We start from the raw sequence: 24,254 nt of genomic DNA on the forward strand, positions 1-24,254 counted from the left end.
AAACACCCCTGGCCGAATCACCAGCTGCAGACCACCCCTCCAGATCTGCGTCTCTGACCTAGTCTCTGTCCTCTGTCCATCTCCACTCTGATGTCCCCCCAGTAGTTCAAATGCCACCTGTCCCAAACTGAACTCATCTCCTTCACCCACCCAGATGATCAGGCCCCCAAACCCAGGAGTCTTTCTTTGTTCTTTTCAAAAACTTCCATGAAACGTTTTTTAAGTGTACAGTTCAGTGGCTTTTCAAATTTTTACAAACGTGTGCAACCATTATCCTTTTCTCATTGCAGATCATTTTTAACAACCCCCAAAGGAGCCCCGTGCTCATTGTCAGTCACTGCATGTTCCCCTCCCCCAGCCCCTGGCCAGCACTCATCTACTTGCTGTTTGCACGGACTTGCTTCTCTGAACCCTACAGTATGTGGTCTTCTGTACCTGGCTTCTTTCACTTAGCATGGTGTTTTCATGGTGCATCGATGGTGTAGAATGAATCCTTGCTTTTTATGGTCGAATAATACAATATTCCATGATACGGATAGACCGAATTTTGCTTATCCATTATCAGTCGATTGACCCTTAGGTCTTTACTTTTGGTTATTATGAATAATACTACCATAAACATTCCAAAGTAAGTTTTTATGTAGGTGTATGTTTTCATTTTCCTTGGGTATATTCATAAAACTGGAATTATTGGATCATATGATATCTCTATGTTCATTATGAGGAACTGCCAAACTGTTTTCCATAGCAGATGCACCATTTTACATTCCCACCAGCAGGGTATGAAAATTCCAATTTCTCCATATCTTCACCAGCGCTTGCTATTGTCATTTTAATTGTATAGGGTGTCTTAGTGGGTGTGATGTGATATCTCATTGTGGTTGTGATTTGCATTGCCTTAATGACTAGTCTTGTTGGCCATATTTTCACATACTTATTGGCCATTTGTGTATCTTCTTTGGAGAAATGTCTATTCAACTCCTTTGCCTATTTTTAAATTGGGTTACTTGTCTTTTTATTGTAGAGTTGTAAGAGGTTTTTAAGAATATATTTCTGGATACTAGATCTTTATCAGATATAACCAGTGGTCCCCAACCTTTTTGGCACCAGGGACTGGTTTCATGGAAGAAAATTTTTCCATGGACTGGGAGTGGGGAGGTGGTCGGAGGTGGAGCTCAGGTGGTACCTGTTCCTATGGGCCTCGGACTAGTACCAGTCTACGGCCCGGGGGTTGGGGACCCCTGAGATATATGATTTGTACTTATTTTTACCATTCTATGTACTTTCTAATTTCTTGATGGTGCCCTTTAAATCACAAGATGTTCCCTTTTGCTGAAGTCCAATTTACCTAATTTTTTTCCTCTGCTTCTTCTGCTTTTTGTGTCACATCTAAGAAATATATCTGTGATCCATTTTGAGTTAATTTTTATATACAGTGTGAGGTAGGGGCCAGCTTCATTCTTCTGCATGTGTCATACAGTTGTGCCAGCACCATTTATTGAAAGGATTATTCTTATCCCATGAAATTATCTTGGCACCCTTGTCACAGATCAATTGACTATAAATGTAAGAGTTTATTTCTGGACTCTCAGTTGTATTCCATCCATCTATGTGTCTGTCTTTTTGTGAGCATCATCTTCCTTGACTCTTCTCTCTCCCTCACTCCACATCCGGGCATGAACTGTGACCCTGTCCAGAACGGGTGCTGTGTGGTTGGAGATAGGTATACTATTGTGAACAAGATGGATGTCATTCTTGCACTTGTAGACCTGGCATTCTTTTGGAAGTGGATCACAATATATGAATAAAGAGACAAATGAAAAAGGTGGTTTCGGATAGCAACATCTGCTGTGGAAAACAAAAGAAGGTTGTGTGACGGAGAGTGGTTGTTGGAGGTTACAGAGTCGGCTACTTTATATTGGGATGCTAGGGAAGACCACCCTGAAGGGGAACATTCGAGGTCCAAACGGGAAGTCAGACACGCAGAGAGTGGGGTAGGGTGTGCCAAGAAGAAGGGCAGAATTTTCCCGAAGATGAAATGGCTAAAAGTCTGATTAACACGTGCCTGAATTCCACCTAGCTCTGGGCTTCTCAGTCATGGAGCCATTACTCTCCCTTGAATATTGTTTAAGTCTATGTTTTTTTAAGTTGTATTTTATTGATTATGCTATTACAGATGTCCTGATTTTTCCCTCTTTGCTCCCTTCCATCCAGCATCCCCCACTCCCTCAGGCAATCCCCTCACCTTTCTTCATGGTCATGGGTCATGAGTGTAAGTTTTTGGCTTCTTCATTTCCTATACTGTACTTTACACCCCCATGGCTATTCTGTAACTGTCTATTTATACTTCTTAATACCCTCACCTCTCACCCATTCTCCCACCCCCTCATCTCTTTATCATTAGCCTTTGGAATTTTAATCATGACGTGTCTTGGGGTGGGCCTCTTTATGTCCATTGCTTGGGACTCTCTGTGCTTCCTGGACTTGCCTGTCTTTTTCCTTTACCAAATTAGTGACATTTTCTTTCACTAATTTTTCCAAAATAGATTTCCAATTCCTTGCTCTTTCTATTCTTCTTCATAGCCATCCCTATGAAGTGAATGTTAGATTGCTTAAAGTTGTCCCATAGGCTGCTTACACTATCTTTGATTTTTTTTGGATTCTCTTTTCTTCTTCTTCTGATTGGTTGTCTTTTGCTTCCTTATGTTCCAAATCATTGACTTGATCCTTGGCTTCATCCCCTCCACTGTCGGTTCCCTATAAATTGTTCTTTATTTTGATTAGTGTATCCTTCATTTTGGACTGGATCATTTTTTATGCTGTTAAGGTCCTCCCTAAGTTCCTTGAGCATCCTCATAACTAAAGTTTTGAACTCTGCATCTGATAGATTGCTTCTCTCCATTTTGTTTAGCCTTTTTCTAGAGTTTTGATCTGTCCTTTAATTTGGGTCATGTTTCTTTGTCTCCTTGTTTTGGCAGCTTCCCTGTGTTTATTTCTATGTATTAGGTAGAGCTGCTTTGACTCTGTGTCTTTGTAACGTGGCCTAATGTAGTAGGTAACCTGTAGGGTCCAGTGGCACAGCCTCTCCTATCATGCAAGCCAGGTACTTGAGGTACACCCTTTGTGTGGACTGAGCACACCCTCCTCTTGTAGTTGAGCCTTGGTTGCTGTTGGCATATCAATGGGAGGGATTTGTCCAGGTCAGTCAGCTGCAAGAACTGGCTGTGACCACTGACCACCAACTTCTGCCTTCTGTGAAGGATCATCTGTGTGGGGGCAGGGTGGTGGTGCTCCGACATGGTCTGCAGCTGTCCACTGGGTGCTCTGGGCCTGGGGTTTCCCAGGTAGTGCAGGCCGAGGTCAGTCCCCAACTGTGTTTTGACTGCTCACCCCACTGCCTGAGTTATAAACAAGTCTGAGATAACTACTACTTGTGCTGGGCCTGGAGATTTCCAGCCAAAGCCAAGCTATGAATCTAGGCTGCTAGTTCCAGTCTTGAGGCTTGCTGAGACCAGCTGCTGCTTGTTTGAGAGGATTTAGGAAGTTTCCCTGGCTGGCGTGTCTCAGTAGATTGAGTACCAGCCTGAAAACCACAGGTTTCATCCTAGTCAGGGCACATGCCTGGGTTGCAGGTGGGGACCACACATTGATGTTTCTCTCCTTCTTCTCCCTCCCTTCCCCCGTGTCTAAAAAAATAAAATAAATAAAATCTTTTTTGAAAAAAGGGTTTAGGAAGTTGTAAAGCATGAGCCAAGACCAGCCATTCATATGGAAAAGCAGCTTGGGTCGGCCTATAAGTTGGGTAGGAAGGATACTCTGGGCATCTCAAACAGTGTTAGCCAGGTTGATGGAGACTCAGATAGGGCACCAGTGTGCCAGCTCTGTGGGGTGAGAGCCCAGAAAAATGACACTGACCTCTGCTTGCCTTGATGCCAGACACCTTAGCCTCCCTCTGCATGCCACTGGTGCTCCTCAAGCTGCCTCTCCAGTGCCAGGGCCCAGAGAGAGTGAGTCAGAGTAGGTGAGTCTGTGTGTGGGTTCTTGAAAAGGGACTGCTTGGTGCTCCAGCAGTTTCTTCCCCCAACTTAATCCCTGCTGGTTTTTGTAGCCAGAGGTTGTGGGGACTTATCTTCCTGGCACTGGAATCCTGGACTGGAGGGTCTGGTGTGAGGCTGGGATTCCTTACTCCTGAGGTATCTCTTCCAAATTGTTATCCACCATGTGTGGATTTGGGACCAGCCCATTGTGCATCTGTGCCCCTCCTACCAGTCTGGATGGATGTGGTTTCTTTAATTCCATAGTTGTCAGACTTCCATTCAACTTGATTGCTGTCAGTTCTGAGTGATGGTTGTTCTATATTTTAGTTCTAATTTTGTTGTGGTTGCATGAAGGGGTGAGCCATGTCTGCCTACGCCACCATCTTGACCAGAGGTAATTTAAGTCTATATGAATCCAATGTTCTGTTTTTAACAACCTATAGTATCCACATGGAAGCAACTGCTTACCTCCCTTACTAGACTGTAAGCCCCAAGCAGGCGGCAAGAGTTTTTGTTTAGTTCAAATTTGCAAGCCAGCATCTCTTACATGTCACTTTCATTGCCCAAGTATAATAATCAAGACATTTCCAAGAGATTCAGATCGTTTGCATCTCTTAGATTATTGGAAGGCTTGTCACTTTCATGCTAAGACTCCTGCATGGCCATTAGAGCAGAGCCAAGAACCAGCAGCCCCCTGTGGATGTCAGTTTTTAAGAAGAAACTGACACCCAGAGACAGTGGACCAGAGGGGATCGCCCACTCCAGAAAAAATTTTCTTACAAGATGAATTCTTGGATGATTTACAGTACATGTCTGCCCCCTACAGGCAAGTGAATCTGTGAGCCTCTTGGATGCATCATAGGCCCAGTGCCAGAAATGAATGAATGAATGAATGAACCAACGAATACATAAATTTATACTACTCCCTCAATTCTTAATGCAGTACATAGCACATAGTGTATGTCGAATATTTTGATTTCTTTTTAAAAAGAAATGAATTGAACTAGATTGATTTATATATTGTCTGGATCTGAATTTAAACAAATACTTACACATAGCATTTATTTCTGGTGCACAGTTAATTTTTCTGCCTTAACTAGGCAAGTTGACTCCAGGGTGCTCACAATCAGGGTTCTCTATAAAGCCAACTCTTTACATTTTGAATCCAGCAGAGGGCAACAGCAACAAGGAACAGAAGGAGAACAGCAGTTACCACTGGAATACATTCAAGGTCTTCCTCCAGGAATGTCAGGACTGGGCCACTTTTTTCTTTTTGTTTGCTTGTTATTTAATATTTTAATAGATAGTGCATTTATATGGTTCAAAAATAATAAAGATAAAATAAAATAAAATAAAATAAAATAAAATAAGGTGAAAACTCCCTCCTACCCCTCTCTCCCTGTGCCTGGTTTCCCACCTAACCTCCCCCACAGGTACAGCTGTTATTTTTTTCCTGTGTGCTCCCCCAAAAGTTTTTATGCGCATGTAAGCAAAAATAAATATCTATTCATACCTTTTTCCACTTTATCCAAAAGGTAGTGATGATAAAAGGTGTTCTGAATATACTGTTCTATATCTTGCTTTTCTTTATTCATGATGTATCTTTTTAAAAAGATTTTATTTATTTTTAGAGAGAGAGGAAGAGAGGGAGAAAGAGAGGGAGAGAAACATTAATGTGTGAGAGATACATTGATCAGTTGCCTCTTGCACACCCGCAACTGGGGACCTGTCCAACAACCCAGGCACATGCCCTGACTGGGAATTGAATGGTGACCTTTTGGTTCATAGGCCAGTGCTCAATCCACTGAGCCACACCAGCCAGGGCTTGTGAGGTATGTTGTAGAATGTTCCATAGAGAGATATTTCTCTTTCTCTCCATCATTACCTCCTTCACAGCTGCATAATTCTCCATGGCATACTTTTATTATTTTCTATGCAACCAGCCCCTTACTGATGGGCATGGCATTCAGGTTATTCCTAATCTTCTGCTACTACAAATAAAACTCAGTGACTAACATTGAATATATTTTGCACACACGCACACACATGAGTGTATCTATAGCAGTGGCCGTCAACCCCAGCTGTACATGAGAATCACCTAGGGGGCTCTTAAAATCCCAGCACCCAGGCCATGCCTCAGATCAATTACTTCAGAATCTCTAAGAGGGGGACAAGGGCATCCTGGTGTTTCCAGTGTCCAGCCAGGAATGGGCATCACTTACCCTGTAGGGGAAATGGATTAGTCAAGAGCACATAGATTGGTAAATTTTCTAGATACTGCCAAATGGTTTTCAGAGGCGGTTGTGCCAACTTCCACTCCCACCTGTTACGTACTCATGTAAGAGGGCCTGGGTCTTCATAATCTCACCAACAAAGCAGGCTCGTCACACTTTGATTTCTGCCAACCCACTTATTTTTTTAAAAGTATCTCAGTCCTGCTTTAATTTGCATTTCTGTTAATTAGGGTTAATATTAAGCATCTTCTTCTTTTGATTGGCTTCTCTCTACGTCAGCAAGACTAATTCATTGTGACTTGAGTTGCAAATACTTTTCACTGTTTTGCCTTTTGTTTTTACACTTTACACATGAGGTAATATTTTTTTGCCCTTGAGGAAGACTTTTTAAAAAATATTTGAAATGTATCCATCTTTTGGTATGACTCCTGAATTTTAATCATGGTTAGAAGGTCTTTTTCCTTTTCAGACTTATAACAGAAGCTTCCTGTGTTTTCTTCTGGAACTTTCGTGGTTTCCCTGATTTATACTTGAATCCTGGATCCTTTTGGAACTTGTCCTGATCAATGGTGTGATGTACGAATCCATTTTTGTTTTTCTTTCCAATGGCCAATTGTCCTATTACCTTTATCAAGGAGTCAGATAGGAGCTGCTTTGGGCTACCTGACATTGGAATTTTTTTATTGTTGTCTTTTAATTATAGTGTGGGGGTTCAGAACAAGTCACCCCAAGAGTGCCTCTGTGGAGCGCTGATTGTTTTGAACTAAAGGCAACTGTAGCCTCGGGCTCAAGAAAAACTTCTGCCCCTCCCTTAACTACCTAGAAGAACTTGAATTAAGGGTCTTAAACCATTATCAGAGATGACCTTTTCTGACCTATCTATATGGCAAGACAAACCTCTATTTGCCAAGCATCTGCTCTTCTTAGCACTCTTCAATAATGCTTTGAAGCCTCCAAGGCACCTTACCTCATCCCTAGCTCAGAATGTCTTATATACCCATGTTCTCTTGCTGTCTCTGAACCTGCTGTGTGTGCGGGGTCCATGCATATGTATGTATTAAATTTGCCTATTTCTCTTGCTAAACTGTCTGATGTCTATTTGGTTATTAGACCAGCCAAAAGAATCTTGAGGGTAGAGGAAAGTTTGGTCCTCTCCCACAAAAAGTGACACCTGTGCCTACTTTCCTGGAAATGCGGTTCCACCTACCCATTGATGATTGATTGATTGATATGTTTGTTTGCCACTGAGAAATTTATTATGAACTGGACCTCATCCCTGACCTTTTGGGTTTCTATTTAGGGTTTATTTTAATTGCTTAATCAACATCAATGACCTTTTGCCGAATATCTAATATATTTGTTTACACATATTTCAGCTAAACCATAAACAATGTCAGTGCTTGTATTATTCCCTCCAGGAAAGTAATCTCAGAGTTTCTGAGGCTTGCCCAAGGACCCATAGTTAGAGAGTGGCAGTGCCTGATGCAATTCAAGAGTCTGGTCTCCAGGGCTGACCCCTTTACCTGTTTTGACATTGTAATTGGTCTTTGTGGAATGACTGGGTGAGGGAATGAATGAGTGAGTCAGTGAGGAAATGAAGACAGAGTGAGTCAGCTCTTGCACTCAAAGGAACCCAAAGGGGGAGATAAGACCTGAATGCAAATAACCAGAATACAAAGTAAACAGTGATCCCACCAGCGTTTTGGGTGGGATCCAAAAGCAGTCCACTTTCTATCCCCTCCTATTTAAAATACTTAATTCTTCCCAATTCCTCCCCACCTAGAAATCTCGGAGCCAAACACTAGTGAGGGGATGGGGCTGTCTCCTTTGGTCTGATGCATTAAGTCACCCACTTGGAGGTTCCATGTGGAGCTGTGGAGCTCTGCAGATTGGGGGCGGGGCGGGAGAGGAAAGAGGGGGAAGAGGGAGGAGGGAGATGCAAGGTAGAGGAGTGAAAAGTAGGGAAGGAGAAGGGAAGGGGAAGGATGGGAGGAGGAAGACGGTGTAGAGAGGAGGAAGACGGTGTAGAGAGGAGGAAGGAGCTGGGGGTGAGGATGAAGAAAGGAAAGGAGGAGGGGAGAGGAGGAGGTTGGAAAGAGGAGAGGGTGGAATAGGTAGGGGGGAGAGGGGGACCAGCAAGAAGGGGAGGGGAGGAGGGGAGGGGGAGAGAACAGAAGGAAGAAGGAACAAGGAGGAGGAGGAAGGAGAAAGTAGAGAAGGGCAGTGGGAGGAGGAAGAGGACTTGGGGAGGAGGAAGTGGGGAAATAAAGAGTTGGGGCAGTGGGAGAACGGGGGTGGGGTTGGGAGGAGAGGAGAGGGAGGACTACGGAGAAGAGAAAAGGAGGGAGGAGGGAGAGGGAGGTGCAATAAGCCCCTTCTTCAGCCCCCCCTGCGAAATTGCGCAACCCACCTGAGCTGAGATTGGCCACCAAGGAGTAGAGATGCCCCGCCCCCAAATCTAGGGGACCAATGACGAAGGGAGGGCGTGTCGGCCGTGGTTTGAGCGACGAATGGTAGGAGGGGGCCCGGGCTGTGCGGCCGGGGGGCGGTGCGGCGCGGCCTTGGTCCAGGAGCGCGCTTGGACGCTCTCGCAGCTGCCGGGGCGCTGGAGCTTGGAGCTTGCCACTCCGTGTCTCTCTAGCCGCCGTTGTCGTCCGCCGCAGCCTCTCTCCAGCTTTCCGCGCTACCCCGCAGTGCTCCGAACCCTGCGACTGGCCCAGGGCGTGCTCAGTTTCTCTGGACAGAGTGTCCCCGCTGCGGCTCCGCGGCGATGGCCACCAAGATCGACAAAGAGGCTTGCCGGGAGGCGTACAACCTGGTGCGCGACGACAGCTCGGCCGTCATCTGGTGAGGAACTTTCCATTGCTCTCCAGGCCCCGCTCCCCGAGCTCGCGAGGGGCTGGTGCACTGAGCCGTCTTCCAGACGGGACGGATTAAGGGTCATCCCGTGCTGTCTTCCGCAGCCTTAACCCAGGACAGCGTGGAAAGCCAGCGCTGGCTTCTCCCCAGCCAGAGCATCTTTTAGATTGTCCTGCTGGAAGCTCGGCACCATGCAGCTACCAACGCTGATGTGTGTGTGTGTTTTTTCTTCTCCCAATCCAAAGGGTGACTTTTAAATATGACGGCTCCACCATCGTCCCAGGCGAGCAGGGAGAGGAATATCAGGACTTCATCCAACAGTGCACAGGTAGGAGACATGCCCTTTGGGGGAATTCCTGAATTTTGGGGAAATTGTCTACCTCGTGGGGAGGAGCCTGTCGCCACCTTTTGTGCCTCTGGCCCTGGAGGAACCAGTTTTGAGTATTTAAAAGCCTCATAAAGCCTTCTCCCTTCTGGACATTCAGAACAACCAGAGGTGACTTCCTGGCTTTTTGTTTCTCATTAGCTTTTCCAGGCGGGACAGCTCCTTTGCCCCCTGCGGATCACTGGTTTTCCACAGTGAACTCACAAGGTTCCAAATGCCAGTGTTCAGCCCTCCAACCTTCTTGCCCTTCGGTCTGTCAGTGAGCCAAGATAAAAATCCTGGAGCTTACTGCAAGAGAAACAAACGATCAGCTGCATCCTCCTTCCAGCCATAATCATGTCAGTGTTCCATGTATATATTATTTGAAGAATATAGAACCAGGTGTGAAAGAGTACGCCCCATATGATCCCATTTGTGTGAAGTTGTAGAAAAGGCAATGTGAATCTGTGGTGTAGAAAGTCAGAATAGTGGTCATATTTTGGAGTAGATAGCCACTGACATGGCTGGGGGCACATGGAAGGCTGGGGTGGGGGTGGAAAAGTCCTGTATTTTCATCTGGGGGGTATTACACAGGTGTGCACATATGTAAGAAATCATTAAGCAAAATACTTAAGATGTTTAAACTTTGTGCACTTTCCTGGTGTGTGTTGAACCATTAAAAGGAAAGAGCACGTGGTGTGTATAACCATAAACCCCTCAAAAGAAGCAAAGGCAAAGCATTATTGGTGATAGGGCCTTTAAAAGCTGAGTTTGGTGAGCGGGTTCTCTCTGGCCTCTGGTCTCTACCTTGGAAACAGATATATTCAGACAAAGACAGTGCAGCCTGAAGGTTTGGGTGGGGACTCCGAGCCAGCCTGGTGGGTGGGTTTGAATCTCCAAGTGGCCATTTCCTAGCTGTGTGGCTCAGGGCAAGTCACTTCACCTCTCAGTCCCTTGGTTTCCTCACCTGTAATCTTGGAGGGCTGTTATAAGTGAGTCGGTGTATGCCAAATGCTCAGGACCGTGTCCATGCAAATTACACGGTTATTTGTGAAATAAATAAAAGTACAAAATCGTGCCAAGGACCACATGGCTGCTCCTTTCCTTAACTGCTCCCTTAATATCAAACGATATTTTGCATTTAATCTAATTCAGAGAATATTTATGAAGTATATGCTATAGGCTGGGTGGTACTGGGTTTTTTAAAAAAATGCTTTTCCATCTAAAATGTCTCCCTGAGAGCTTCCTCTAGACATTCACTCATTGCTTTTGTAAAGGATTCGTTTCAAATACCAGTTGCATAAAATGCTCTGACAACTCACATTTCATAAGGCGCACAGGGCCTCTTGTGGAGAGTTGGTGGGATTGGGATTTGGGCCCAGGACCCTGACTCCGGACTTCTATCCTCCCACCACCCTGGTGAATGCTTTTGCAAGTGAAACAAGTGCAAGCTCTTGACTTTCCCCATATTTTGTATACAACTTGGAGATTCAGCAGTATTTTTTGTCTTGCCGGCTCTGAAGCTTTGTCTCACAGGCCAGCTTCCCTCCTCCCTGAACTTGAGGACAGTCAACTAGCAATTTCTTTCCTCCTGTTGGCCATCCATCACCCCACCCCCTATCAGAATGGGTTCCACCTCTGAAGCTATTGTTTCCTCCACCAAGTAGGAGCAGGTGACCTGGGGAAGACAGACCATCCCGTCAGTGGATTCCTAACAGACGCTCCTGGGCGGTGGGCCTGCAGAGCTGGAAAGGCTTGCTTGGGTCAGAGAACACTTCCTTCCTCCCTTGGGCTTTGTGGTTTTCTACTCTGACCCTTCCCCCAAGCAGGGGGATGGGAGTAGGGAGTGTCTGGCAGGGGGAGCTAAAAATGCTTTCCCTGCTGCTTGTTGATCTTATGAATGGACCATGGAATCTGAAGACTCCGTCTGCTTTGGCTGGAAGGCTGCCTTCCTTCCTGACCCATCTGTTGGACAAATATATAGGCGAGTATGGGTGATGTGTCTGCTCTTGTTCCTCTTGGAGAAGCTTGTTCCTTCCCACTGCTGTGTCCTCATAACCCAGTGACAAAGGAATCGGAACACCAACTAGGAACTTTATACCTCGGTCGCTGCACTTGGCATGCCTTGTTACTGAGATTTGTTGCCCTTCCACAGATGTGTAGACCAAAGCCTAGAGAGATTAAGTGACTCGCCCGAGATCACACAGCTAAACTGGCTCCAAGGCCCATGCTCCTGGCCTCTTCGCTCTAAGGAAGTGGTTTAGATTCTCATCTCCAAGCCATGAGGCTTCCTAAGTGGTACAGCAGGTTCTCATTGGGGCTTGTGTGATTGTTTGCAGTTACAAAAGACATGTTTACCCACTTTTGCGATGCAGGGAGGGCTCTTTGTGGCCCTAAGTAGACTTCCTGTTTCCAAACATCTCACAAGGCGCACAAAGGACGGGGAAGTCTGGAAAGCATACCCGGCCTGTGTCTCCATGGCTCCGGGACTGTAGGGGTAGGAGTGGGGGGTTTCTGCCCGGGCTCTCTCCCCTCTCCCCTGACAGTCCCTCCTGGGCCATTATCTCTCAAACATCCCCCTTCTCCTTCTCTTCCTTCTCTGGCTACTGACTTCCTTCTTCCGTCCTTCCCCACCCAGCATTTTCTAGGATGGAATATACCTGTCCGGCCTCCCGCTCTCACTGTTCCTTAGCTCCCAGCCTGCTCTCTCCTTGTCCATTGCAGCTGTTTCCTAGAAGGCTGCTGATCTGGAAAGGCTGCCCTCCTCTGCTCTGCTGACAGGATTTGGACCCTCTGTGGCCCCGCCCTGGCTCTGCTGGCGTATGGGCACACCTGGCCCCTCCTGTGCCAGTTGTTCCAACACCATGTCTGCTTTTGCTTCTGCCCTATGCTTCAGCCCGTGCGGGTGGTCAGTGGTCAGAGATCTTTCAGGTGCTGTGAGAGAAGCCCTATGCAGATTAGCTTAAGCCAAAACCCCGCACAAAAAACTAAAAACACCCCCCCCACAACACACAACACTTGTCTGTAGCTTCTGTGGTTGGAAAGCCCAGGGGAAGTGCTAGCTGCAGGTGAGGTTGCCTGAACTCAGGCCCCTCTCCTCCTCCTCCCAGCTCTGCCTTCCTCCTTTATTGCCCTTCTTGCAGTCAGGAGGGTAGCTTCTCCCTGAGTGGTGATACAGATGGCTGCCAGCTGCCCCAGCTTCCAGGCCATCCCAACGGGGGAAGAGAGCCACTTTGCCAACGATTTCAGAAGTCTCCAGGCTGACAAACTCTCCTTGGCATGGCTGGGTTCCTGTGCCCATCCTGAGCCAACCCCTGGGACTTTGGCTGGCTAGGCTTGGATTAGTGCCCACCCCTGGAGTGGGTGAGGGGCAGCCCCACCCAACACCAAAATCAGGAGACAGAGCGGGGGAGAGTGGTGTCCTAAGGGAAGGTCAGGGTAGTAGGTGAGTATTGCTTTTAGAAGACGGGCAAACCGAAAGCAAGCCTGTTGCCCCTCACCCCACCATTTTATTGCAAGTCTCTTAGCCCTTGCTCTTTCTTATCTTATGTTCACTCTACCCTCCCCACCTCCCATTGCTGGGTTAACTCTAATACACATCTCGAATCAAGTCACTCCTCTGTTCATTAAACTTCTATAACTCCTTTCTGCCCATTGAAGTAGAGCAGGCTGTCTGATTGCTGTTCCAACCAGTTTGTCTCAACCCATATCTCCTGCCCAATAGCTCCCCACACCCTTCTGTGTGCATCCACAGCCTCAGACTAACATTCCCAGCCTTCAGGACTTCAATTTTGGAGATTCCCTCCAGGCGGAATTCTTCTCCAGCTCAGCCTAACTAAACAGGATTCAGCCACCTACCCAGCCCAGGGTGAGCCCTTTTATTTCAACAGCCAGGATACTTTGTGGTCAGAAAAACTCTAGTTTCACATCCCAGCTCTGCTTCTTGCAGGCTGTGTCGTCTTGGGCCAGGACATCCCTTCCTCTGTGCATCGGTTTGCTGATCTGTAAAACGGGGATCCTGATAGTCCTTGTCTCTTAGGGTGGCTGAGAGGGCTAGAAATATTACATCTAAAATGACAGCACAGGCCCCTGGTGTACATTGACTATCGTTACTGTTATTTTGTGTCACTGATTTTACTCTTATTGCTCTTATGATGACATTGTGCTTTCTCATGCCCCAGCTCAGCACACAGTAGGTGCTCCATCCTCCTAGGCTGGCTGGCATGCAGTAGGCATCAGGCCCCATGTAGGCATGCATTAGACATTTGCCCCCAGTGCACAGGCAGTAGGTGCTTAGTGCCCGGTAAGAGGTGGTTAGCATAGTGATTGAAGGTTTGGGCTGCACTGGACGGCCTGGGTTTCAATACTTGCCAGCTATGTGACCTGGAGCGGGTGAGTGACCCACCTGGACATCCCTTCTGCTATAATGTGGTCATTAGGAGGAGTAAGGAGGCAATTCTGTGGTACCTAGGACAGAGTTATGCTCCACAAATGTTAAATACTACGGTTGTTATCTTACTGGTGGAACTTAATCAATGTTGAAGTGGTGTATGTGGTCTGAGAGGTGGGAAGGTGAAGAGATGGTGGGGAGGAGATGGGTCAAACTGCTGGAGGGTCTCTGGTTCCTTTGAGAGAACCACCGGGAGGCAGGAGGAGCCAGTGCTTCGCTGACAGAGGTCGCAGGAAAGGAGCCATTTAGCAGACTGACTGGACACACGATCTCTCCGATTGAAGCAGAAAGGGCTTATAGACCACATACGTGTGACGAGGCAGTGGCCTGGGCTACCTATGAAATCATGTTCTGTTTTTGCGCCTTAATGTAATATCTGTTCCTTGTAGAATATTCAGAAACCAAGACTAAGAGAAAGGAGGAGAATAAAAATCAGATATAATTCAGATATAGCCATAGTTTCACTATGTGAAATTTTTTGCTTGTTTGCTCACTCCTTCCTTCATTCTCTTCTTCCTTTCTCTCCCCTCCTTCTTATCTCCTTCCTTCCCATGGGCATGACTAGCTGCTCTGAAGGGCACTGTTTACAGGCACTGAGAACAGAGAAGCAGAGAAGGCCCCTGTCCTCATGCAGCTGATACTTTATTGTCATCACCCAGCTTTTAAAGTGACTGTTCCCTCATATAAATGTAACACTGTTTAACTGGTCCTCTATTGATGGACCCCAAAGTGCTCTGTTGTAAGCAGTTTTATTTTGGAAAGAATCCTGGCATCTGGGAATGAATCCAGTTTTCTGTTGATGCAAATTTTAGAGCTGATGGGTTGTGAGCATCAGTGGTGGAGCCAGGGTGTCTTGCCTTGACTTGTACCCTTGCTGTGCTGTGTGACCTTAGGAAAATCTCTGAGATTCTCTGTTTCCTTGTCTGGAAGATGGGGATTATGATTGCAAATAATGCCCAGGTTATTGTGAAGATAAACTGACATACTACATATAAAATTTGCAGGGCAGTTCCTGGTATAGAGTCAGTGCTCGATGAATGTGGTTATTGCTAATGCAGCACCTTCTTGGAAGGTGTTGCACCTCAATGGATAGGTTGAAAGAAACTTGATGTATGGGGTGGTTACCAGAAAAGGGGCGTTCATAGAGGGCAATGTCAGCACGAAGTTTTATTTGGGGTAGATACCCTGTGATGTTGGCCAGGTGATGATGGTCTGGGTGCAGATAATATTCCCGTGATGCTCTGGTAAGCCTGGAGTGTTCAGCTCAATCATCACTCGCAGAGAGGTGTGGGGGTTGATGTTTTTGTCTGTTCAGCATCCCATAATTTAGGGGAAACTTCTCCCTTCTGTTTCGCAATAATCCTGCTCAGCCAATGTAGTTCCAGGATGTCTGACTGATCCTCCCCACTGGGAGGGCACGTGACCAAGACCTGGACAATGAGAGTAATCTATCTGCTCTGTTAACTGATTGGTTCAGGATTGGGTCCATGTGACTCAAGTCAGGCCAGTCAGATTCATCTTTGGATAGAGTTATTCAGAAAGAATCTATGTTTCTCTGGGGTTAAGACCTATAAGCATAAAAGGCTTAGTACTTACAGGACCCATCTGCCGTTTGGAGAGGGAACCTGTCTGAGAACTCAGGAACAGAGCCAAAGGTGGGGAATGGAGACCGGATGACATGGCTTAAACCCTTGGTGCCAGCCATTGGAGTTTTTTTGAGCCAGCTGAATTATTTTCCTTGAGCCAGTTTGACTGAGTTCTTTAACATTTCCATCTAAAAGAGTCCTGGCCATAGTTCCTAGGGTATGCAGCTGGTAACAGGCTAAGAAAGGAGACTCCAGATTGGGCAAGGAATTCAAAGCCTTTCATGTGAGAACTGACTGAGGAAATTGGCATATTTAAGCTGGAGGAGTGATACTTCAGGGGACATGAGTGTTGCCTTCAGATGTCTGCAGAGCTGTCATTTGAATGACATGAGCTTCTTCTACCCAGTGTGGTAGAGGAGAACCAAATAGTAAATATTTCAGAGGTAGATTTGGGGTTCACAAGCAGGAGAATTGTCCTTAAGTTAGAATGGGCTGTCCCTGGTGGTAGTGAGGCCCCCCTTGTGGAAATGATGTCAGGAGCGGTTGCTCAGCCACGTGACATAGACGTTTAGGAAAGGGATCAAAGGAGGCCCTCCTTGACTGTGCGCTCCTTTCTCTCGCACAGCCCCTTCTCTGGTCTATGCTGCCTCAGGAAGAGTGACAAAAGCCATTAACTTGGGCCTGGGCGACCCCCCTTTTGGATGGGGTCAGCCCGACCAGGCACTGAGAGAGGCAGTGGGATGGGTCCTAAGAAGAATGGGGGTGTGTTTACTGTTAAGGGAAAAATTACTTGTTCTGATACTTGTTGAAGAATGGTAAGGCAGACTTTATTCAGGGGGACTGTTGTGGTCAGTGTAGGGACCACTGCAATGAGGTTTTGTAGTAGGGAAGAAAAACTGGGCTCGACTCAATACAACAAGGAAAGGTGGGAATTTATACTCAAGGAGCAGGTTGGGGGGGTCAGTAGATGGAAAATTACCAAGAGGAAACATCAGGGGTAAAGGGCATTCTGGCTAAACCGACCAACCTAACACAATTGTTGCTGAAGGTGGGCCAGGGTGATCAGAAATCCAGGGGATGGTGGAGAATGAAGAACATGCTTAGGCATCACAGGTGATTGATCAGATATGGAATGTGGAGGATTTTGGCTACACTGAGTTGAGGAGGATTGTTGCTAAAATCAGATAATGCAGAGATGAACACAAACACACAAGCCCACAAGTTGAAACTTGTTGAAAAAGCTCTGAAAAGCCAGCCTAGAGTTTGGTCAAGCTGAGAATCTTGGCCATGACTAAAAGAAGGGGGGTGGGATTCCATGCTCTGTGACAAATAGACTCGCTCTCCACGGCGCTGCATGTATTGCACAACACACGTGCAATGGGCAGCCTGTGTATCATGCTGCTCTGCGCTAGGATTTTTTGCCCCTGGCTTCACATATGCATATGGATTTCAGAAATTTGAGTGAGAATGGAAGGGGAGAAATCCTCTTATGAGTCTAAGGGAATGTGAGGTGAAAAGGAAGCTTTAAATCCGTGGCAGTGCTTTGGACATTGTAAAGTGCTAAATAGTCTGTCAGTGGTGCATTTAACAAACATTGCTTGAGCATGGGCTTTCTTCAAGGAACAATGTTGGGTTATGACTTTTACGAAGAACTCCGAAGGGCTATTGAGCCATTGCCTTCATAGTTTTCTGCAACGTTCAGTCTTCCGTTACCTTCTTTCCACACACCTGTTCCTGGGAGGTCCGGAGCCCCACTGCATGGTCTGTGTCATAAGGTGCACAGGCTTGGGACAGCTCTTTTCTGGATTGCCTCTTGGTGACATTTGTGCCTGCTTTTGAGTTTGTATCCAGATATGCCATGGGAAAGTTGCTAGCTGTCTATCTTCCCGGTAGGAGGGTGTCTCTTGTTCAGAAAAACTGTTCAATTAGTTGAATTGAATTGAGTTTTTAATCCTTGAAAATCTTTAGGAGTTAACACTAACTTTTTGAAAGTATTGCTTGTGGGTTGTATAGATATTATGTCCACATGCTTACCTCCCCTCCTTTCTTTACCTCCTTATTCAGAGTCTGGCAGAAATAAGGCCTGCTTGAGTGTGGCTGGTAGGGTAATAATATGGATGTAGTAATTTATAGTTTTAATTTGAACATTTCACCTAAAATATCATATGGTGTGCTTGAGTATGATATTGTTATATTGTTATATTCCTATCTTCTGGAGGGATAAGAAGGAAGCATGCTTATGATTTTGTCATAAAAGATTTTGTAATAAAAAAGCGATGTTATTTGTGCGGGACCCAGTATTTTGATATACCCCCACACCCAGAGTTTTAATTTGAACATTTCACCTAAAATATCATATGGTGTGCTTGAGTATGATATTGTTATATTGTTATATTCCTATCTTCTGGAGGGATAAGAAGGAAGCATGCTTATGATTTTGTCATAAAAGATTTTGTAATAAAAAAGCGATGTTATTTGTGCGGGACCCAGTATTTTGATATACCCCCACACCCAGAGCACGGAATCCCACGAATAGGTCTTTGTTATCTTCTGGTTGCTAAATTTAGTGGCAATCCCTTTGTCTTAATTCTACTTTACCTCCCTCAGGAATTTGTCAGTGACCTGTACTTACTGGAAGTATAATTTCCTTCCCTCTGCTCCTGCCCTGCAGAGCTTCCCTCTGCGTCTCTCATCACTCATTCCTCGTTCTCACTTCCTTCTGCTGGTTCTCCTTTCCCTTCCTGCCCCATCAGTGTAGGTGTGTCCTAGGGCTCCACCCCCGCTCATGGTGTTTCCTTCTCCAGGACCTTTGTTGAATGCCTACTGTGTGCCAAGCCCTTTGCTGAATTCTGAACGGGGTGCTTTCCCTGACTCCAGTGAACGTGCGGTCCAGGCCCATGGTGGCTCTCTAAAGCAGACATCAGGTTGCACCAACTTCTCTCCCCGTAAGGACTTTTTGTAACTTTCATCCATAAGGTCCAAATGCTTAGAGATGACATGGGTGCCCCTTATGGCAGGATGCTATGAGCCAAAATGGTTTCTAGTGCTTGACGTGACCAATGTCACTTTCATTTTAAGAAGTAAGTTTCTTCTAGTGACTTGAAATCATCTCAGGGTGTGTGCGTTTTGGAATATACAGTTCTTTTTTTTAAGATTTTATTTATTTTTAGAGAGAGAAGAAGGAAGGGATAAGACAGGGAGTGAAACACTGATGGGTGAGAGAAACATAGAATTGGTTGCCTCTTGCACAGCCCCAACTGGTGACCTGGCCTGCCACCCAGGCACGTGCCCTAGCCAGGAATCAAACCAGTGACCCTTCAGTTCACAGGCCAGCGCTCAATCCGCTGAGCCTCCCCAGCCATAGTGGAATATGAGTTCTTAACAAGCATGTGCTCATTGGCTACAAGCCTTCTGTGTTCCTGGAGGCTCAATATATCAAGCCCCTGTCCCCTTTTGGGCTGTGGCCATCCACTATCTTGCCGCTGCCCAAGTTGTCTGTAAGTCCTGTTTGGTTTAGCTCTGGAGTTGTCAGGCTCTTTCTTCCGTCTCTTGGCAGTGTCCTGCTTGGAGTTTTCCAGTGCATCTGGGGAAATTTCCCCAACAGATGATCATCAGCTACCTCTACCCCTCAGGAAGGCACATCTCCGACACCTAAGATTCTGACCCCAGGGATGACCTAATGCTGGGCAGTATGAGGATGTTGTGCATGTATTACCTCTAACATCTTTTTGTTCCATGAGGGATGTGGGTGGACTGAGTGCAATGACACCCGTAAGTGGGAGTTGTCCCCATTTTACTGATGGGAAAACTGATGATTTCCCTGGAGAGTCGAAATTCACTTGCTTGAGATGGCACAGTAAGTGGGAAAATGGGACTTTGAACCCAGATCTGTCTGAGGTTCCCAGCTTTACCCCTGTTCTGTGCTGCTCCCACCCGCCTGTTTTTTTAATCCTCACCCAAGGATATGCCTGTTGATTTTAGAGAGAGGGGAAGGTGGAGAGAGAGAAACATTTGTCAGTTTTCTCCTGTATGTGCCCCAACTGGGAATTGAACCCTTAGCCTTTTGGTGTATGGGACAATGCTCCAATCAACTGAGCCACCCAGCTAGGGACCCTTCCCCTTTCATATGATTTGCGGATAGCCTTCCTGCACTGTCCTCATCCATTTTGCTTTCCTGGAGAACTTCTATATATCCATCAAAGCCCAGTGTAAATGCCCCCTCAGCTCACATGCCTTTTTTGCCTTTGTGATGCCACCACGTTGTGCAGTGCTTGTGTGTTTGTCTGTTTCTTCAATTCCATGGGGAGGTCCTGGACAGAGGGACTTTGTCATTCCGGTCACCTTGGTGGAGAATCCTTACCCCTTATGGCTAACGAGTCCCAATCTCTTTTTGGTCAGGGGATGTGTTGCTCCCCTGTGTGGGCCCAAGCTATGGGCTGTAGCACTTTCCAATTTCTCAAGTAATATGCACGTGAGCATTCCTGTATCTGTTTGTCATCCGTCTTCCTGCTGGAGTGAGCTCCTGGGGTGAGGGCGGGGACAGAATCCGGGTCTGCTTGGTTCTCCGCTGTGCTGTCAGCACCTAGAACAGCACCTGGCATTCTCCCCCAAGGCATTTGTTGGGTTGATGGATGTGCATACATGAGTGAATGCCAGTCCCCTGATGCAGGCCCCTCCCCTCGGCTCCCTGGCTGATGTCCCGCCCCCGCTGGCCTCTGGCCCGGGTCTCCTGCCCAGAGCCATTGTGTGGTTGTGTTCCTCACCGATTTGATTTTATGCGTTTGGCTTTTCAGATTCAGTCCAGTGGCCACAGCAGGGACAGGTCCCCAGAGGCCCATGTCTGAAGGCGCTGTCATGTCAGCATTTTGTATTTTATTTCATCAGTCTATTTTGAAATTAATCTGTTTTAGATCCTGTGTTAGTTTTGGACTTAGTTTATGGTCATCTATCTCACTTTTTTCTTGTGCTTTATTCTTATTTTATCTTCTATGCATTTGTGTAATCTTCTTTGGTGATAATAATACTTTAAAAAATAATGGTGAACTCTGAACCTTTAATATGCCAGCCATTGTGCTGGGTCATTGTATGAGTTTCCAATGGCTGCTGCAACAAATGTTCACAAATTTGGTGGCTTAAAACAACATAATTTTATCATCTTATAGTTTGGGAGGTCAGAAGCCCAAAATCAGTTTCTCAGGGCTAAGACTGAGGAGTCAGCAGGGCTGGTTCGTCCTGGAGGCTTGTGGGGAGAGTCCATTTCCTTGCTCTTTTCGGCTTCTAGAGTAAACCGGCATCCCTTGGCTCATGGCGCTCCCCTACCCCCTGCCCCACTGTCATCCAGGTCAGCAGCACCATCTCGGTGGTTCCTATTCTCCTACCGCCCTTTTCTCCCTTTGAAGATGCTTGTGGGTCTGCCTTTGAGGTCCTCCAGGATCATCTCTCCATGTTGGGATCATGAACTGAGTTACATCTCCAAAGCCCCTTTTGCCGTGCCAGGCACATCGTCACCGGTTCTGGAGATCAGGGTGCGGGCATCTTTGGGGCCAGCGTTTTGCCAGCTCCTGTCATCTAGTCATGATTTCATTTAATCTACACCATGACCGGTGTGGTCGGCCCTGTTGTTACTCCCATTTCATAGACGGGAAAATCGAGGCTCAGAGATGGGGAGGCACTGGCTCAGGGTGGTACGGAGGCTGAGCAGTGGTGCCTCACCCAGTGCCTGACCACCTCTCCTGACACCCTGCTGCTTTCTGACCCATCAGCTGAAATTCTTTTGAAACAAGGAGGGAAGGCCACAGGCAAGCTCTTTTTCCTGTTTTTCCAGTTTTATTGAGGAATAATTGACATACATCATTGTGTATCTTTAAGGTACAGCATGATGGTTTAATTTGCACATAGTATTGTGAAGTGATTACCATAATAGGTTCAGCTCACATTCATCATCTGATACAGATACAATAAAAAGAAACGGAAAAATAATTTCTCCTGGTGATGAGAACTGTTAAGATCTACTCTCCTAAGAACTTTCTACACGCTCTTTTCTTGACCTCTAAGGGACAGCCCTAGGTCTGTGCCTCTGGCTGGCATCACGTTAGTGGGAATACACAGCTCAGAGGTAATTTTTCTGCCTTTGTTGAAATGGAAATCCTGGGATGGTCTCTGGGGAGCAGCACTCTGTAATTCAAATACCTTCATCCCTCCCAGTGTGAAATTCTGACTTCACTACTTTGGTCTGAAAGGATCTCCCTTGGAGTCATCTCATCTGACCTGGGAGTGGTTTTCTTCTCTTTCTGGCTATAACTCTACCCTGGCTACAGAGTAGAGCATATTGTTCATGGTTTGCAGATGAAGGACGGTGCTGACTCAGGCAGGCCAGGGGCCCCTCTGGGTCACGCTGGGGCTTCTGGGAGGAGTGAGAAGCACCAGCCCCTGTGTGAGCCCAGGCGCCCCGTGCCCCTGGCCTCTGCCGGCCGGACAGAGGAAGGCCTGTGTTCTCTCTTGCAGGCTGAACTGGATGCCACTCACTCTGTTCCTGATTTGGCAAAACCTACTGCCATGTGTCTGATTCCAGGAAAGTGACCTACTCTCTTCTTTGGTGATTTGTAATTATTCATTCATCCAACAAATTTAAAATGAGGACCTACTGTGTGTCAGGAACTCTGGGTCCTGGGAAATTAAGGGATCTAAGTCACAGAATTTACATTCTGTTGGAAGTGCAGGGACAGGTGGTAGACAAGCCAAACAGTGAGATCATTTCAGGAGATGAGCATCATAAAGAAAATAAAATGAAGCAATGGGCTACAGACGGACTGCAGGGAAGCCACCATTAGCAAGACTGGTCCAAGGAGGAAGGGGAGGGGACACCAAGAAGAGGCCTAAATGAGAAGGACACAGACACGCAGGTATCTGGGTGAGGAGTGGGCCCAGCAAAACCCTCAAGTCATATATATGGTAATTGTCTGATGTCCAGAGTATATATAAAGAGCTCTTACTGCCCAACAATAACAAGACGACAACCCAATTAAAAAACGGGCAAGGGATTTGAATATCCCCAAAGAAGATGTACAAATGGCCAATAAACACATGAAAATGTGCTCAGCGTCATGAGTAGTAGGGAGATGCCAATTGATCCCCAGTGAGAGAACGTGTCCAACATTCTAGGAGGCTGTAACTACTGGTGTTGGTGGGGATGTAGAGAATCGGAACCCTCTGGTCGGGGTGGAAAATGGTACAACGGCTGTGGCAAGTCAGTTTCTGGAAAGGTGAAGCCTAGTAATTCTGCTCCTTAGTATACACACCCTAGAGAAACGTGTCCACAGAAACACTTGCACATGAGAGCTCACAGCAGCGTTATTCACAATAGTCCCGAACTAGAAACCCCCCAAATGTCCATCAGCTGATGAATGGATAAACAAAATGTGGTCTGTCTGCACAATGGAATATTACTCAGTCATGAAAAGGAACGAGGTACTGATTCACGCTACAACATGGATGAACCTTAAAACCATCATGCTTGGTGAAAGAGGCCAGACATGAAAGGTATGGTTCCTTCACACATTGTATGGTTCCATTTACTCGAAGTCTCCAGAACAAGCAATCCATGGAGATAAAAAGCAGGTTAGTTAGTGGTTGCCAGGGGCGGGGACGGAAGGTGAGGAATGGCGGCTAATGGGTACGAGGTCTCATTTTGGGGTGATGAAGTGCTGTGGAACTGGACGGCGATGATGGTCACACAGCTTGTGAATGCACTAAAAACCAATGAATTGTACACATAAAGGGTATAATTCACAAAAGATGAATTTTATGGTATGTAAATAAAATCTCAATCTTTAAAATGTAAAGAGAAGGGGTGAGCAGGGGGCAGAGGTCAAGAAGGCCGGTGATACCAAGTGTACAGGGTCAGGGGTGGGGCAGGCAAGGTCCAGAGCACGGCTGGCTCCGCAGGCCACGATGAGGACTCTGGATTTTATGGAGCAGCATGCATATTATCCCCACTACTTATGTTCTGTGGCCTTCTAGAATTTCACCTTTGTCCTTTCCGCAGTTATTCCCTAGGTCAGCATTTTTAGTTCTGTCACTTGCCCCTCCCTGTCAGACCTGCCTGCCCTCAAGCCCCACTGCCCCCTGGCGCCACATGCTCTGCGTAGGCTCCATTGTGTGCACTCTCGTTTCCCCGCGCTGCCATTTGCTCCGTGATACTTACCATCCTCCTTGTCAGCATCCCTGTCTAGCGTTTTTGACCACTTGTCTTGTTCTGAGGGCTTTACACCATCTACTGTTTCCGATGAGGACTGACATCCAGGCACAGCATGGTTCCCTTGGCTGTGTTTCCATCTTCCCATCCAACCCGGTGCAGAGCTGGTGCCGAGGATCTCTTTCATTGCCTTAATCCCCTGAGTCAGAAATGAGTACTTAAAGAAGAGCGAAGGGCCCTGGCCAGGTAGCTTAGTTGGTTAGAGCATTGTCCCAGTACCCCAAGGTTGTGGGTTCAATCCCCATTTAGAGCACGTACAAAAATTAACCAATGAGTGCATAAAAGGTGGAATAACAAATCAGTGTTTCTCTCTCTCAAATCATTAAATAATAAAAGAAAAGAGGAAATTCTGCCTTGGATGTTAGTGTGGGTTGATAAATAAGTGAATCAATAGAGTAAAATGAGTCAGCTGTACTTGTGTGGGCACACTCAAGGGCTGGGAATGTCGTTAGCAGCCAGGGGGGTGGCAA

The 24,254-nt window shown here is 46.5% G+C and overlaps 1 protein-coding gene across 1 annotated transcript in view; it reads left to right on the forward strand.

Moving 5' to 3' along the window:
• Positions 1-8,797: 8,797 nt before the first annotated feature.
• Positions 8,798-24,254, forward strand: part of COTL1 (coactosin like F-actin binding protein 1) — a 41,856-nt gene continuing 26,399 nt past the window's right edge. Inside the window, exons 1-2 of the mRNA XM_045818619.1 lie at positions 8,798-9,118; positions 9,376-9,458. Coding sequence (XP_045674575.1) covers positions 9,042-9,118; positions 9,376-9,458 — 160 coding nt within the window. The 5' untranslated portion in view covers positions 8,798-9,041. The remainder of the gene's footprint in view (positions 9,119-9,375; positions 9,459-24,254) is intronic.

The sequence above is a fragment of the Phyllostomus hastatus genome, unplaced genomic scaffold, assembly GCF_019186645.2.
Source record: "Phyllostomus hastatus isolate PE091 unplaced genomic scaffold, TTU_PhHast_1.1 phas_scaffold_345, whole genome shotgun sequence".
In the NCBI taxonomy this organism is placed as follows: domain Eukaryota; kingdom Metazoa; phylum Chordata; class Mammalia; order Chiroptera; family Phyllostomidae; genus Phyllostomus; species Phyllostomus hastatus.